Here is a 14,738-nt window from a genome sequence, read left to right on the forward strand (position 1 = left end):
CCAAGGAAAGTCGTCCGTCCTTTTGTTGATCCGGACGGGAGGGCACGAACAACGAACACTACGAGCACACCGAGGATACTGAACAGACCGAAGCAAGTGTCTGTAGCTTCCTCAAAGACGGCACGCTCGAAGGCTTTTCCCTCTTTTTTTTTTTCCTCTTTCCCGGCTTGCCAAATTCGGGAGGGGTGATAGGAGTGGAATTCCCTTGTGTTCTCTCCCACTGGATCCAGCACGGCATTAGGGGGCTTCGCGCAGGGACGAACAGCAGCTCTAGAACGCGCTAGCCTCTAGGGGAATCCAGCACGTGATCCCGATAGGCCCCACGTTCGACACGTGATCTGCCATAGGAAACTAAGCGTAAAGGAGACGCAAGCGATAGTATTACTCGCTACTCCGTGGATCGGACGAGATATGCCTCTAGGCAGTGAGCTAAGCCCAGCTCTCTAGAAGCATGCTCGAAGGTTTCATGGTTAATATCTAGTAATTGGCTACAAATGCGTCGATAAATTGTCTGAGCCGTCGACTACATATTTCTAGGCTCCTGCCTGATAGTTACTACGGAGAACATTCCGTGTTCATGAAATAGACCATGGGGCCTTCTCCGAGCTTTGCGAAGGTCATCTCTCTCTTTTTTTTTCTTCTCCTTTTTAGCTATTTTCTATTGCAAACCACAGTAATATGATCTCAACTGATATTCTTCCCAGACCATCCTCGTACCGGCCTTCATCTCCTTATCGATATACCTTCTCTTCTCCTTCCTGATCATCCCATTCTTCCGGCGCTACCATCAGCGATATGCGCAGTATCTGCCATTAGACGCTATCTCGGCGCACTCCAGGTCTCTTCGCGACCGCATCAGCGATAGGGTAATGCGGTTTTTCCTACCATCGTCGTGGCAGTCTCAGTCGCATCTGGATATCGACCGAACGGATAATATTAGCATCTATGACGAAGAAGGCGAGATCATGGTGGGTATGGATATGGACCGCGCAAGGAGGGAGGCCCTGGAGAGACGGCGTAGTACGGCTGCCGAGACTGAGAGCCGGCTGAGTCGAGACCTGGAGGAGGGTTTCATGGATGACAGCGACGATGAACCGGAGATTGGCCACAATCCGGAGATCCGTCGCTGACTGCCTCGTTTCTCTCCATTGATGTGAATAATATTCTTTTTTTCTTCTTCCATTCTTTCCCCTCCTGGTTTTGCATGCGGAGTGGCGTTTGGATGGGTTTGCATTTTTATACCTTTTTCTAACGTCTCGTCACCTGGGGGCTTTTTTGAGTATACAATCGAGTGGTTTGTATTCTCCCCCCTCTCCTTTATGTATCTTACTGGAAAGATTCTTTTTTTTAGATCTGGGTATTATGCAAATATGAATGCTAAATACATAAAAATTGGCCAAATTTTTACCCGGAAAATTGGCAGTAGATAAAATAAGAAAAGAAAGAAAAAAGAAGTCATCATTTTTCATCTCACACAGGCAAGACGTCTAAGCCTTGGACCGCTGGCCATAGGCCTTGGTGACATAGTCACCCTTGTGAACGATAAGGTCCTGCGCGCGATAGTCCTCACGGCCGGAGAAATAGCTGTCCAAGATGTTCTTGGTACCCTGGGCGTAGCGGATTTGAGCATCGATGGAGGTACCGGACATGTGAGGAACCATGGCGTTGCCACCTCCCCATGGGCCCTGAACGTAACGCAGGGGGTGATCCTTGGGGGCAGGCTGAGGGAACCACACGTCACCACCGTAGCCACGGAGGTGACCGCTCTTGACAGCCTCAGCGACATCCTCCTTGACGACGATGGCACCACGGGCGGTGTTGACGAGCCAAGAACCTATGCAGGTTAGTTTTTTTTCTTTTTTGAATCAAGTCAAGAGAAAAAAAAATAGAGAGGGCAAATTTTACCCTTCTTCATCTTGGAAATCAACTCCTTGTTGAAGAGACCACGGGTATTCTCGTGCAGAGGGCAGTTGATGGTCACGACGTCACACTGAGCAAGCATCTCCTCAAGAGACTCGACACGACGGCAGCCAATCTCTTTCTCGGTCTCGGGGCTAAGAGGCTGGTAGTCGTAGTAAAGGAGCTCCTTGCAGTCGAAGGGCTTTAGGCGGCGCAGGACACGCTCGCCGATACGACCAACGGCAACGGTGCCGACGACCTTGCCCTCGAGGTCGAACTCGTTCTTTGCGACGGCAGCAACATCCCACTCTCCATTGCGGATCTGCTCGTGGGCGGGGACGAAGTTGCGGACCAGGAGAAGGATGGTCATGACAACGTGCTCAGCGACGGAGACGACGTTGCAGCCAGTGACCTCGACAACGGTGACACCGCCATTGGTCTTGTTGGCAGCGTTCAAATCGACGTGGTCAGAACCAACACCAGCGGTGACAGCAAGCTTGAGGTTCTTCGCCTTGGCCAGACGCTCGGCAGTGAGGTATCCAGGGTGGAACCTGTTGCCATTTGATAAGTTTGACTGAGGACAACCATGATTATATCCAGAACGAAACTTACGGGGTGGTGATGATGACCTCGGCATCGACCAGCTCCTTGTCAAACGTGGAGTTTTCGCCTTCCTTGTCGGAGGTGGTGACCAGAGTGTGGCCCTGCTCTTCGATCCATTTCCTCAAGCCCAGCTCATTCTCGGTGGTGCCCAGAAGACCAGGCTGCTGTTTGGCGTGCTCACCGCCCTGTTAAGAGATATGGTGAGCAAGCTGGTACGTGTGTAGAGAGAATGACAATAGACTTACATCATAAAGGACCATAAGAACTTTGCCCTGTCGTTTAGCAGAAGCTGTCAGTGTACGGGAACCAAGAAAAGGCTTCGTCCGCGGAGACGGTTTAAGAAACCCTGCGGCGGACAGGATTGACGACGCAGGACGCTGAAGCTGGCGAACAAGAGGTGATCGGATAAATACCATTTTGAATGAGGAAGAAAGATAGAACCACGGTTCTGATTTAGTATATGGTCTGCCAGTAGATGGTCAGTAACGGGACTTCCGGACAGTATATATACATATAGACAGGTATAGACAAGGTTTGACGAGGGTCTTGGAAAAGCAGGAGCACGGGTAGAAGGCACTTACTGAATGCGGCGATGGAAGCTCTAGACTGTAGAGATGGACGAGGGAAGCGTAAGAATCAAAGAGCAGTGCAGATGGAGGAAGAATCGCATCCAAGCCGGATTGTAGCCTCAATATATACGACACTCGCAACCTTCTCTCGCCTTCTCTCCCACCCTCCAAACCCCTCGTTTGACAACGGCATATTGCGAGAGGCTGAACAGAACTTCCCCTCAGAGACCGGGATAGGCGGATGCCTCCGATTTGCCTGAGAAGCTCGATGAGCGCGGTTTGAACCTTGAGAGACAGCCCCACCTTTCCACTCGACGTGTTACAGATGAGCTGCAGATGAGGATGAGGATGGTAGTGGACACGGAGAGGCATCTCCGCACGAGGGACAGCGTCACATTAACCAACGACGACTCCATGCCAGCTTTCTCTGCTTTATGGAGTAGGCGTGAGAGCGGGCCAAAGCACCGTGCGGGGAGGATTTCTCCAATTTACACTGCCCTCCTCTAGAAACAATATAGGTCCCTATACCTCTGCTTTTGAGACTTGTGGGTGGAAAATTACTTCTAGATTCACTTAATTATAGCACTAGAGATAGCTTCATCCTCACAAGCAAGATAAAAAAGGCCAGTTAGGTACCTAAGGTATGTTACTCCTCAGGTATGCCACCCCACTTCCGTGAGGGGAGAGCAGATGACTAAGCCGTCGTGAGGGGCATCTTTGCTCTTCTCCTTCCAGGCTCTTTTACCGCGCATGTGGAGATTCATAAATTGGAGATCTCCCTGTCAAAATGCCTCAAATACCATTTCGCTATCCACAAAAAATGGGTTCTCTATCCCGTACCCCGAGGAATCGCCGTACCTTTTGCCGATCTGATCCGAAGTCCAACCGAAGGGGGGGGGAAAGCGAGCGTGAGGAGTACAGACGGAGGACATCATTTCGAAACCAAGTCAGATCGAGTAGCACGGGTCAATTGACTGAGAGAATTGGCTGGCATGAAGAAATCAGAACCCATTGGGTGGAGAGCATACCGTTACTAGGTACAGATCTGCTCGATCAGACTATATGGCAGTCTAAGCTCGCTCTACCGTTTCCGCAAAGAATTGAAACAGTTGGACTACTGCTCCTACAAACCAACACGACCGTCTTATGAGATTGCGAAGAAAAATGCTCATATTCTGATTCCTGTCAGAATGCGGTGCACGTTCAGCATTTGGAGCATTCCCAAGTATGTTTCTACTACTGTTATAATATTGACCCAGTGCCATAAAAATAAAATCTCGATGAGTAGAATTTTATATACATCCATCTATCTTACACTTTGATCAGTTGAAGGGGTGCTTATAGTACAGAATAAAGACAAGGAGCAAGCTCAGAACACAATGTTGACCAGCTTCCCGCCCTTGACGACGATTACGCGCCGTCTCTTGTCCCAGTCGTTCCGTTCCCGCAACCACATTTGCCCTTCGTCGCTGTCCAGAATATGCCCGAGGAGATACTCCTTCTCGTCTGTCTCTGTGGAGGGGATCTGCGGAACAGTCACAGTGAAACGCAGCCTGCCGTTGATCTGCACAGCCACGACTTGCCCGCTCCGAGCGGCGATACTGTCTGCCTGTTCGGGAGTGAGGGGTAGGGATGGCCAGGGAGCTGCCAGGACTGAAGAGACCGAGCAGCTGTCGACCGAGGAACCGTTCTTTGAATCGGTGTAATGGAGAATCTCCCAGCACTCCGAAGATAGAGCCGGGGCTATCGGGGCCACAAGTCGGAGTAGGGAAGATAATGACTGGTAGAGGATTGTGGAGGAGGCGGGAGGAGAAGAGGAAAGGAGGTTTGTCAACTTGATCAAATCGGAAACCACCGTGTTCAAGCTGTACGTGTTGTTTTCGATGCAGTGAGTCACGGACTGGATGGTTTTGTGGGTAGACAAGAGAGCAGTAGCGTCATCGTTAGAAAGATTCGCGACAGAAGCGGGAGGTGAGATTTCCAGTGATGATGGAGCGAACGACGCAGACTCCAGCTTTTCCTTGCTGTCCACGACCAGCTTCCACAGTCGGCTGAACCAGCGCTGAACACCGACGATCTTGCTCTCGTCCCACTCGAGAACTTCGCTGACCGGTGCGGCAAACAAAACGTGGGCACGGATGGCATCGGCGCCATATTTCAATGCGCTGGCAGCCGGATCCACGCCGTTGTACTTGCTTTTCGACATCTTCTCAAAGGTGACATTGGGAGTAACCTGTGTTCCAGTGATGAGCGGCTTGTCCGGGCTACTAAGATCAAGCTCTGATGGCAGCAGGAACCGGCCGGTGGACGGATCTGAGTATGTCCTTCCGTGGACCATGCCCTGGCTTAGCAGTCTGTTGAAAGGCTCAGCCGGCAAATCGGACCGGCCGGTCTCAGGGAAAAGTTCGGAGCTCGCGAGGAATTTGTAGATGAATCGAGCATACAGAAGGTGGAGGATGGCATGCTCCACTCCGCCGATGTAGATATCGACGGGCCGTGCAGAGGAGAGGGAAAATGGAGCTTCCCGGTTGTGAGCATCAAGGAATCTCAGATAGTACCATGAGGAATCCACAAAGGTGTCCATAGTATCAGTATCTCGTTTTGCGGGGCCCTTACAACTCGGGCACTCGGTGTTCAACCATTCTTCAGAGGCTTCTAGCGGATTGCCCTTCTTGCCTTTGAGCCAGCTACCCTGGATCTTCGGTAGCTGGACAGGAAGCTGGTCTTTAGGAACGGGTACAGGACCGCACTCGGCACAGTGAATGATGGGGATTGGAGCGCCCCAATACCGCTGTCGACTGATCAGCCAGTCTCGTAGCCTCCATTTCTCGACAAAATCGCCCCGACCAACTTGTTTCAGATCGGCGACAATCTGCTTAGCCGCCTCTTGCGACTGCAGGCCTTGATATTTTCCGCATCTTGCGTTCAGGATACCTTCTTGGGTAACAGCCTGAGCGTTGTCGTCTGCCACGATGTTGTCAGTCGCCTCCACGGAATCAGAAATCAACTCCGGTTGGATAACCAAAGGAATTGAGGGGGGATTGACGTTCTCTTTGAAGAATGCCAGATCCCTAGCGTCGTGACCAGGAACACCCATGACGGCTCCCTCTCCGTAATCGCTCATAACATAAGGCGCAACAAATACAGGAAGTTGGCGGGAAACGTGTGGGTTCTCTTTATCAATAGTATGTAATGGATTGGAAACTCTCACGGCCGACAACTTGTAGCCGGCCTTGGAGTCAGGAGGTAAAGATGAAGCTTCGCCCAGGAACTTGCGCAACGCTTCATCCTTTTCCGCAGCCTTCAGCACGATCGGATGGTCCAAGGAGAGGGCGACATACTCGACCCCATGTAGAGTATCAGGCCGGGTGGTGAACACATCGATTTCCACGTTGGGGTCTCCCTGGCCATCCACAAGCACCGGAAACTTGATTTTCGCGCCAAAGGACTTGCCTAGCCAGTTCCTCTGCATCGACAAAACCCGTTCTGGCCACCCTCCCTCGAGAGATCCCAAGTCCTCCAAGAGTTTCTCCTTGAATGCCGTAATACGGAAAAACCACTGCTTCAACTTCAGTCGCTCGACCTTGGCACCTGAGCGCCATGAGCAACCATTGGCGTCGACCTGCTCATTCGCCAGCACCGTCTTGTCCACAGGGTCGAAGTTGACCATCGCCTCAGCCTGGTAGGCCAGGCCCTTTTCGTACATCATCAAGAATATCCGCTGAGTATGTTCATAGAACTCGGGCGAGCACGTCGACAATTCCTTAAAAAAAGCATCGTAATTAGCCCGATTTCTCTATTGGTTGGAAGCATAGGTACAAATGACGCACCCGATCCCAGTCAAACGAAACAGATATAGTCCGTAACTGCTCCTTCATCTTTGCAATGTTGCTCTGTGTCCAATCTGCCGGATTGATGCCGCGCTCAATCGCTGCGTTTTCCGCCGGCAATCCAAACGCATCCCAGCCCATTGGATGGATCACGTCGTGCCCACGCATCCTGTAAAATCGTGCCAGCATGTCGGAGATGGTGTATACACGTAAGTGGCCCATGTGAAGAGTTCCGGACGGGTAGGGAAACATCGAGAGAACGTAGGACTTGGGTTTCGTATCGTCCGCTGCTGCTGCCGTCCCCGCCGAGTCAGACTGCCATCTTTCCTGCCATTTCTTGTCTATAGAGAGAAAATCTAGTCTCCGCGCCCGGGATGTAGTCGCCGTCAGTCGGACAAACGCATGGGAAGAAGCTGCTGCGCCGAGGCGATTGGGCCGTACACAAGCGTCCTGAAGGGAACGGCCCCTTCGCGAGAGGAGGGACGAATGGAGACGTAGCCGCGATAAAGAATACATGATTTCAACGATCGATCATTATACAGTCTCATGAATCGAAGCAGATTGAAGTCATTGAGGGATGTTGTGCGGCACAGCTGGTGTTGTTGACGGCGCTGAAGCTTTCCGATAATTATTACCTACTTCGTTTTGAAGATATCTCTAAGCTCGATCAGGATTAGCGCTATCGCCATACAGTTACCAGAACAATTCAATTACTCCGCTATTATTATCCTTCAGAACCCATTATTTGTCTATATTGAGGATATCTAATTAAATACTGATGGCCCAGGAGATAATTTACATGCAAGGCATCTATAACCTCAGGATTTCTCCATTGCTAGAAATCCCGCCTCGGAAATGGTCCGCCACGACCTTTCCTCCGAGGATTGTTTCTTGGACAAGGCCGTCGACATGTTTTGGTTCAATACGACCGTACCAGATGCCTTTGCCCGCCAGCGGGTGCATGGTACTATCGGAGACGGTCATCCCGGGAGGAATATAAATGATCACGTTCCCCGCGTACTTGTGTCCGCCGATATGGCTGATGAGACCGATATTTGCGTGGCGAGGGCCATCGATAACGCTGGGCTTTGTGCTGTCGGAGGAGAAGCCGCGCATATCAAGGACACGTCTGAATTCGGTTTCTAAAGCTGGCGCCATCACCCCGCAGCGCATGTCACGGCCTCCGTGACTGCAGATCAGGATTGTTGGCGAGTGCTTGATATCAATGATTTCCGGAAAGTCCAACTGGAGTTCCGGGGAGCGAGTCAACTCCGCTTGTCGGGAGGGAGGAAGCGACGAGTTCATCGCATGGATTTGCTCTGGGAGGAGATATGCGCGCACAAACGTAGAAAGATCCAATCCCTTCTGCTCCTCCGGCGACTGAAGGTTAACTGGGATGTTTCGGATATATTTGAAGCTGGGGAAAAGAAAGGCCGACGCAACGGGCGAAGAAGACGAGGCATTTTCAGCGCTGGGAAAGGAGGAATTGGTGACGAGGACATTGTTATATGGCTGCACAAACGTTAGCAATGACCTATCCTACCAAGAAAACAATGACCATACATCAGCGTATTTCCCTCCGCGTCCCATTAAACGCTTTAGACCCCTAACGAGTTCGCCCCAACCCTGGTTCTCCCCGTCATTTTCAATGCGACTGGTCCAGTCCTTTTGCCCCGTGCATACAAGGATTTGCTGCGTGTAGGCTGCCATTGTTCCGTTCAACGGCTGGTCATGATCAATCGGCAACCCCTCCGGTAATGCTGGAGTGGGCGGACATGTGCAGCTCGGTTCGGGACAGGTCTTAGTGACCGGAAAGGGAGGGGGGACCTCGAGGCGGGTTCGCAATTGACATGATGTGATCGAAAACAAACGTCCTGGCGATAGTTGGTATCCTTTCTTGCAGTATCTGCTAGGAGATGGCACCGGGAGACGTATTGGGCGCAGCACCATGAGGCCGGAAAGAGGGATGCGTTTGAAGAAAACGAGGGTCGTCAGTCAAAGGGGAAAGAAAACAGATAACACGCGAATAAGAGAAGGTGGTGTAGAAAAGAAAAGAAATGTACACAAATTGGAAAGCGAAAAAAATAATTGGAAATGCAAAGAAAATGAGTCGCTCGGGAATTCATGTTGAAATCCCGAAATCTGGAGACACCGATCGGAGATAAGCTGATAGCTTACGCTCCTGAGTAGATAGATAGTACCTGTATCAATAAACTTCTGAGCATTTGAATATGAATTTACAATAATGAGCGGATGAGCTATTGAAGGCATTGTACAGTTCTATTTTGTATCTTGTTGGGTTGGTAGAAGTCTCAAGGACCACGGCCACTATTAACTATCAACATAAAAAGCCAAAAGCACTCGGAAACTCCAGGACTGAGTAAAGTAAAGTAATTCACAGGCGAAAAAAAAGGCGTCAGTATATCATTGCCAACATCTTCATTATTTGATATGAGAGGAATCGCGTATTTTATAACCGGAAAATATGCTTTCTTTTTGTCGCAAGAGCGATGGAACCAAGGTCCAGGATGGTTCGAGGGGCCCATCAAGCCGCATGAGAGGTAAATGAAGCCAACGCATGAATCGACTCGGTTAACGGCCATAATTGGTGGTAGAATCCAATAGCACCGGCAACAAGTAGTGTATAATAAGCGACTGTCCAGACGAGACCGAGTTTTCCAGGAGCCGTGTGTCCAGGATTGATGTCTGTATCCTTTTTTCCGCGGACAACAGGAGGATAGGTGAGATAACCTGCCTCGACTCGTCCCCAGAGTCGAGGGAGGCCGCACCAATTGCAGAAGCTATGGACGAGGATGACTGCCCAAAGGGAGCCTGTGCGGAGGTAGAGGAAGGTGGCATACCAACCAAAGACGGTGGTATAGCCAAACTGGAAGATGGACCGCAGAAGAGAGGCAAGCACAGAAGTATCCGCGTGTGTCAGGCGGAACTCATAAAAATGATGCACGTGCGCGATTCCAAAGTAAAGGGGCGCGATGAAGACAATACGGCCAGGACTGACTTGGGCCAATAGATGCAACGGAATGATCGCCGCGCGGAAGATCGCTTCTTCAGTGACAGGGCCCTAGAGTTGATCTTAGTGAGGGACGCGAGTCAGCGGGCTATCAGTTTTGACTCACCGCAACGTAGTTCCGCCATCCTATCCAGCCAGATAGCGATTCCGAGATCCTGCCGCCTCGGATCCATTCTCTCCACTCCCCCTCTGCTATTCCTCTCTCGAAGAGTGGTCCTGTGAACAAGACCGCTGTTAAGAGGAAGCTTTGCGCGATATCGAAAATCCCAATGGGCCACACGCCGAGAAGCTTTAAAGCTTCTGAGAGAGACGTGTTGTTTCCCTTGACGATCAGCCACGAGACAAAGAGCATGCTGATGACACATGAGAGTGTCACCATGCGGACCCTCGCTCGGATGACGGAGGGGGCATCTCTGCTTAGAGTGGGAGACGGCCGCGTTGAGGGAGACAGATAGAAGGGGGCCACATAGAACACAGTCAGGGCAATCTAGAGACAAGACGATTAGAATCAGATCACAGTTCACACATTGTATATCATCCAGAAAGGGGGGCGGGCACACAGCCCCCTCCCCCGAATCCTCATCTATCTCTAGGCAAGCATACTGAAAGAAGAGCAGCACTTTGTTCCGAAATGACAGGCACCACTAGTAATAGTTTCAGCATCGCAGAGGATCTCGCTTCTGACGGCCTCGCCAAACATACCTTGCTGTTTGGGGTACAGACTGTTGCTGAGACTAGCTATGAAGCCGATCGGAGCCATGACGACAACCGGTAGCCTTGTCCCTAAATTCAAGTGCTCTCAAGAGACGACAAGTCTAAAAGTCCACCCTTGGAGACTCGTCGTTGACAAATTGCTTTGATGATTGGGCCTGGGAAAGGGGAACGCCGGTGGTCGATCACCGAAAAAGCTCAAGCTCCAGAGCTCTGGTGGAGCCAGCTGTTCGTTTCAGAAGAAATGAGGCACGAGTTTCCGCTTCTACCGAAGCCGAGAAATTATTCTAGGCGTCGTCTCGTTCCTTCTCCTGGGTTCTGCTGTCGTTGGTTGAGCCGAGCCAAGTGAGGCTGTTTTGCTCCGCAGAAGCCAGCTGGATAAATAAATAAAGAAGAGTTTCCAGGCACACAAAAGACCAGCAGGAGTGTAGCCCTGGCTGGTCAGTCTCTTTTCACTGCCAGAGCAGCTAATATCTTCTTACAGAACAATATTAACAGAGAACAATAAGAAAACCAAAGAAATAGGATGAAGAACAATAGTCATCACCACCAATCGGCCCTCGAAGCCAGGATTTCGCGTGGGCTCACGCTGCCTGCAGCTGGAACGGGTCGGAAGGGCGGATGGGCCACTGGTTCTCTTACACATCATCTCTCCCCTGCTCCACCAGACTCGGCGCCGGCCAATTCCCAATCTGCTAACCGTGCTCTAAAAGGATAGGTACGGGGGGCTTGTCCCCTTCGCTTGATGCATTTCCAATGACGATCGAGATCTAAGCCACTCTAAGGCGCCGACGAATCCGCCGCTACGACCGCGACAGGCGCCCACCACCTGCACTCCCTCCAAAGAGACTCGAGGCTGGCCAGTCATACGAACCGAGGATGGTTTTCTCTCTGTGGGCGACACTGCAGGTCTTTGTTATGAAGAGCCAACCAGACTAAGGAGGGGTGATGCACATTGCACGATGGCTAGATGGCACGATGCTATGCCTGAGGAACTCGGTGCTCACCATGTGCTCCTGGTCTTGACGATCACGATCGAGACGATGATCGCTCGTGGGAAATTCGCAGTGTTACGTATATATGGGGTCCGATGGGCGGGATAATTATTACTTGACTCGAACATACTCCGGAGTAGGCGGCAGCAGTCGAGACTCCAAGACCCATCGTCGAAATTGCAGTAGACCCTTTCTGCCAATCGTGCGGTTTCAGGTCGTGCTTTAGTGGTCTAGGTGCATACCCCTGGGGAAGCCGCCTTGATTCCTTATTATTCTCTCTTCTGATGGTCGTTTATTTTTGGCTGGCCTGCATGCCTGGCGACTGCTAGCCTTTCTCACCGCCGCTGGGCAACAAAATTCCACGGCCCCCCCTTCTTTCGTGGGAGTCGCGCGCTGCTTGTTTCATCTCCAGTCGTTCGTCGTTCTGTCGTTCTTTTAGAAACATTGTTTGCTTTCGGGGTTTGACGCTCATTCTCTAATGCCTCCTGCTGGCAGCTACATCAACTTTTGACGAGTTCTTACGTCTGACGCTCTTTTTTGCCCACCCATCCATCTGATCGATCCTTCTGGTCCAACCGAATATCGACCGTCGTTCACTATATACTATACACCCAGCAGAATAAACCTAGTCGCTCTCTACCAACCTGTTGAATTGTTTCAAGTCACTCTTTTCGATCTGGCAATCATTCCATCCGAACTATTAATATATCTTAATTAAGGGATTTTCTACGACTTCGCGTGTCTGCTGCAACGGCGTATCTCGCCATCAGCTCACCGTCTATTGACTCTGTACCTTTCGAATAATGCAATAATACTGGCCTACAAAAACATAATGTCTTCTTCACAACGCACATCGCCCTCGCCGCCGCGGAGGGCACTCCACGAGCGAACACCGTCGCAATCGAACATGGCCTCGGCAGCGTCACCCGCCCAATCGCTCCGCCTTGTAAACGAACCGAGGGGCCTGGATATCTACTCGGCCACGCCGTTTCCCACAAAACCTGAACACATTCTACTGCCGCGCCCCGGAAAGGGTCAGGAATTCGTGACCGACTCATCTAGCTACGGCGTTGCGGACTCATACGACGTTTCCACGGTCACCTTCTCGGAAACCAGTCAGCTCGTAGACGACAGTCTCATCGAACGCTCCTTCAATGATACATGGGATTCTTCAACCGTCGATGCGGTAAACACCCCTTCCCAGGTGTGGGAGGAGGATCCCTCATCTAGCCGCTCAACATTCCCGGATACCGAGGTGCTGGAGAAGCCATTCGACAGAGAGGAGTCTGAGGAAGTCTCGGATGCTGCGTTCTCGGACGATGGGATGCCTCCGCTGCCGACAGTGACCCCAACAATCAAGGCAGTTGTGTCCGAACCAGGATCGCCCGATTTGAGTTCCGACGAAACCGCAGGTCCGGCAACGCGTGCATCCAGCAATGGCAGTCCCAATGTGGTGACCATCGGGCCCCCGTCCAGCCCCAATTTCGTGGCCCTTGACAGCTCAAGTTTGAACTTTGTCCGCATTGGCAACTCATCGTCGAATCCAAGCTCGACCACCCGCTCCAACTCTCTCTCGTCCATGAACTCTTTAGGGACTGTAGTAAGACATCCAGGTGCCGCCCAGTGGGCCCGCAGCGCCTCATCGGAACAATCGAGCTCGCGTTCACAATCCTTTCGGTCAACACCTCCCCACACGCGACCATTACCGGTGCATCCAAATGCAGCCTTTGCGCTGAATTCCCGGGAGACCAGCCGCACGCGCTCCGCCACGGACTCCTCACAGGGAGATCTGTCGACCTCAGATATGCAAACCATCATCGACAGCGGCGTGCCCGTCCAGTATCCGATCATCCGGGCTCCATCCTCGTCCAGTTCCTGGGTCGATACATCTAATGTCGAATCGTCATCACCGGTTGAATATGTTCCTGATGAATCGTCAGGCCGCTGGAACCCTCACCTGTCCACCGTACCATCGCAGTGGTCGGCCGAAGCTGAATCGCGTTCAGTATCCCCCGCAGTCGATCGCTCCGAGAGTAGACTCTCCGTTCCGTCCAGGCCGAGTGCGGCTCTGCTCAGTCAAAACACCTCCTCCTCCGTCTGGCTCGTTACCGATGACGAGCATCTCGACAGCCTTTCCGGCCTTCGGTCCGATGTCCTGAGTGAAAAAAATCCGGGCCTGCCAACTAGTCTTTCTTCCGGGTCGAGGCGAAGCACTGCTCCCAGCATTAGACGTCCCGGAACCAGCTCGAGCTTCATTTTCAATGTTATTCCCGCCTGGGCGAAATACTATTACCGCAGCGATGGCCGCCCCGCGAACCCGACCCTAGCGATGATCGATGGCCGCCCGTCAACTGCACGACCCTCCACCGCAAACTCCAGTATCCTCGGACACATTCCGACGGCTCTGAGTAAGGCACGAATGCAACCTAGGGTTGTCAGCGATCCCCGGGATCCCCGAAGTCACTGGGTTCCTGACCCTGACGCCGAGACGGACTACCGTCCTGATACTTCCTATAGCCAATTACAACAGAGCTGGTCGCCGCATCTCTATCCCGATCGACAACAAGCGCAATATCGGGGTAGTCTCTGGGGTGCTCCCTCACTGGACTCTCGGACAGAGCCCATGTTTGGCCGTCGCAACGTTCAGGTGTACTCGTTCTGCTTTGGCTTCATCTTTCCTCTTGGTAGGTTTCCACGGTCCCAAAGAGTTGGCATTCCCTGTAATGAATGTGGTACTAACTTGCCTTTAGCCTGGCTCATTGCCGCATTCCTCCCTCTTCCTCACCGTGCCAAGTCAATAGAGGATAGTTTGAGCAGTCCAGAGATTGAGACGGCTCTTCGAATGCGTGTATTTGATATCGACGAGAAGCGCTACGCCAATGCTCGATGGTGGAGGAATCTTAACCGATGGATGACTCCTCTTGGGGTAGCCATTATTATCATTATTGTGAGAACTTTTCCCTTCCTTATCTCTATACGTTTCTCATCATACTAACCTTTATTCTCAGATTACACTCGCCGTCGTAGGCACAAGGTCAGGTCTGTAAAAGCCTGTCATATAGCCTTGGCCTAGACCAGCTTCGACAGACCTTTCCCTCCC

At 51.7% G+C, this 14,738-nt stretch overlaps 7 protein-coding genes across 7 annotated transcripts; 3 read left to right on the top strand and 4 right to left on the bottom strand.

The window, feature by feature from the left end:
- Nucleotides 1-399: 399 nt before the first annotated feature.
- Nucleotides 400-1,302, top strand: ASPZODRAFT_135758 (hypothetical protein). The gene is made up of 2 exons (XM_022723890.1): nucleotides 400-616; nucleotides 705-1,302. The coding sequence occupies exons 1-2, from the start codon at nucleotides 590-592 to the stop codon at nucleotides 1,128-1,130; spliced, it is 453 nt and encodes a 150-aa protein (XP_022578249.1). The 5' UTR covers nucleotides 400-589; the 3' UTR covers nucleotides 1,131-1,302.
- Nucleotides 1,303-1,487: 185 nt separating this feature from the next.
- Nucleotides 1,488-2,918, bottom strand: ASPZODRAFT_145686 (hypothetical protein; the record flags this gene model as incomplete). The annotated part of the gene is made up of 4 exons (XM_022725100.1): nucleotides 1,488-1,834; nucleotides 1,906-2,450; nucleotides 2,512-2,687; nucleotides 2,748-2,918. 4 exons carry the CDS (start codon nucleotides 2,916-2,918, stop codon nucleotides 1,488-1,490), a joined length of 1,239 nt encoding a protein of 412 aa, XP_022578250.1.
- A 762-nt stretch (nucleotides 2,919-3,680) lies between these two features.
- ASPZODRAFT_860971 (hypothetical protein) lies at nucleotides 3,681-4,331 on the top strand. The gene is made up of 2 exons (XM_022730270.1): nucleotides 3,681-3,712; nucleotides 3,807-4,331. Exon 2 carries the CDS (start codon nucleotides 3,859-3,861, stop codon nucleotides 4,219-4,221), a length of 363 nt encoding a protein of 120 aa, XP_022578251.1. The 5' UTR covers nucleotides 3,681-3,712; nucleotides 3,807-3,858; the 3' UTR covers nucleotides 4,222-4,331.
- Nucleotides 4,332-4,440: 109 nt separating this feature from the next.
- ASPZODRAFT_19048 (hypothetical protein) lies at nucleotides 4,441-7,417 on the bottom strand (the record flags this gene model as incomplete). The annotated part of the gene is made up of 2 exons (XM_022727322.1): nucleotides 4,441-6,834; nucleotides 6,902-7,417. 2 exons carry the CDS (start codon nucleotides 7,415-7,417, stop codon nucleotides 4,441-4,443), a joined length of 2,910 nt encoding a protein of 969 aa, XP_022578252.1.
- A 181-nt stretch (nucleotides 7,418-7,598) lies between these two features.
- Nucleotides 7,599-9,011, bottom strand: ASPZODRAFT_102456 (hypothetical protein). The gene is made up of 2 exons (XM_022720806.1): nucleotides 8,465-9,011; nucleotides 7,599-8,413 (listed from the first exon to the last, which is right to left on the bottom strand). The coding sequence occupies exons 1-2, from the start codon at nucleotides 8,849-8,851 to the stop codon at nucleotides 7,712-7,714; spliced, it is 1,089 nt and encodes a 362-aa protein (XP_022578253.1). The 5' UTR covers nucleotides 8,852-9,011; the 3' UTR covers nucleotides 7,599-7,711.
- Nucleotides 9,012-9,309: 298 nt separating this feature from the next.
- ASPZODRAFT_862275 (hypothetical protein) lies at nucleotides 9,310-10,951 on the bottom strand. The gene is made up of 5 exons (XM_022730273.1): nucleotides 10,833-10,951; nucleotides 10,635-10,791; nucleotides 10,536-10,576; nucleotides 10,039-10,419; nucleotides 9,310-9,983 (listed from the first exon to the last, which is right to left on the bottom strand). Exons 2-5 carry the CDS (start codon nucleotides 10,690-10,692, stop codon nucleotides 9,447-9,449), a joined length of 1,017 nt encoding a protein of 338 aa, XP_022578254.1. The 5' UTR covers nucleotides 10,693-10,791; nucleotides 10,833-10,951; the 3' UTR covers nucleotides 9,310-9,446.
- A 1,519-nt stretch (nucleotides 10,952-12,470) lies between these two features.
- On the top strand, nucleotides 12,471-14,685 carry ASPZODRAFT_145690 (hypothetical protein; the record flags this gene model as incomplete). Its single annotated transcript, XM_022725101.1, has 3 exons — nucleotides 12,471-14,322; nucleotides 14,389-14,585; nucleotides 14,647-14,685. 3 exons carry the CDS (start codon nucleotides 12,471-12,473, stop codon nucleotides 14,683-14,685), a joined length of 2,088 nt encoding a protein of 695 aa, XP_022578255.1.
- Nucleotides 14,686-14,738: the final 53 nt, after the last annotated feature.

Source organism: Penicilliopsis zonata, assembly GCF_001890105.1.
Source record: "Penicilliopsis zonata CBS 506.65 unplaced genomic scaffold ASPZOscaffold_17, whole genome shotgun sequence".
In the NCBI taxonomy this organism is placed as follows: domain Eukaryota; kingdom Fungi; phylum Ascomycota; class Eurotiomycetes; order Eurotiales; family Aspergillaceae; genus Penicilliopsis; species Penicilliopsis zonata.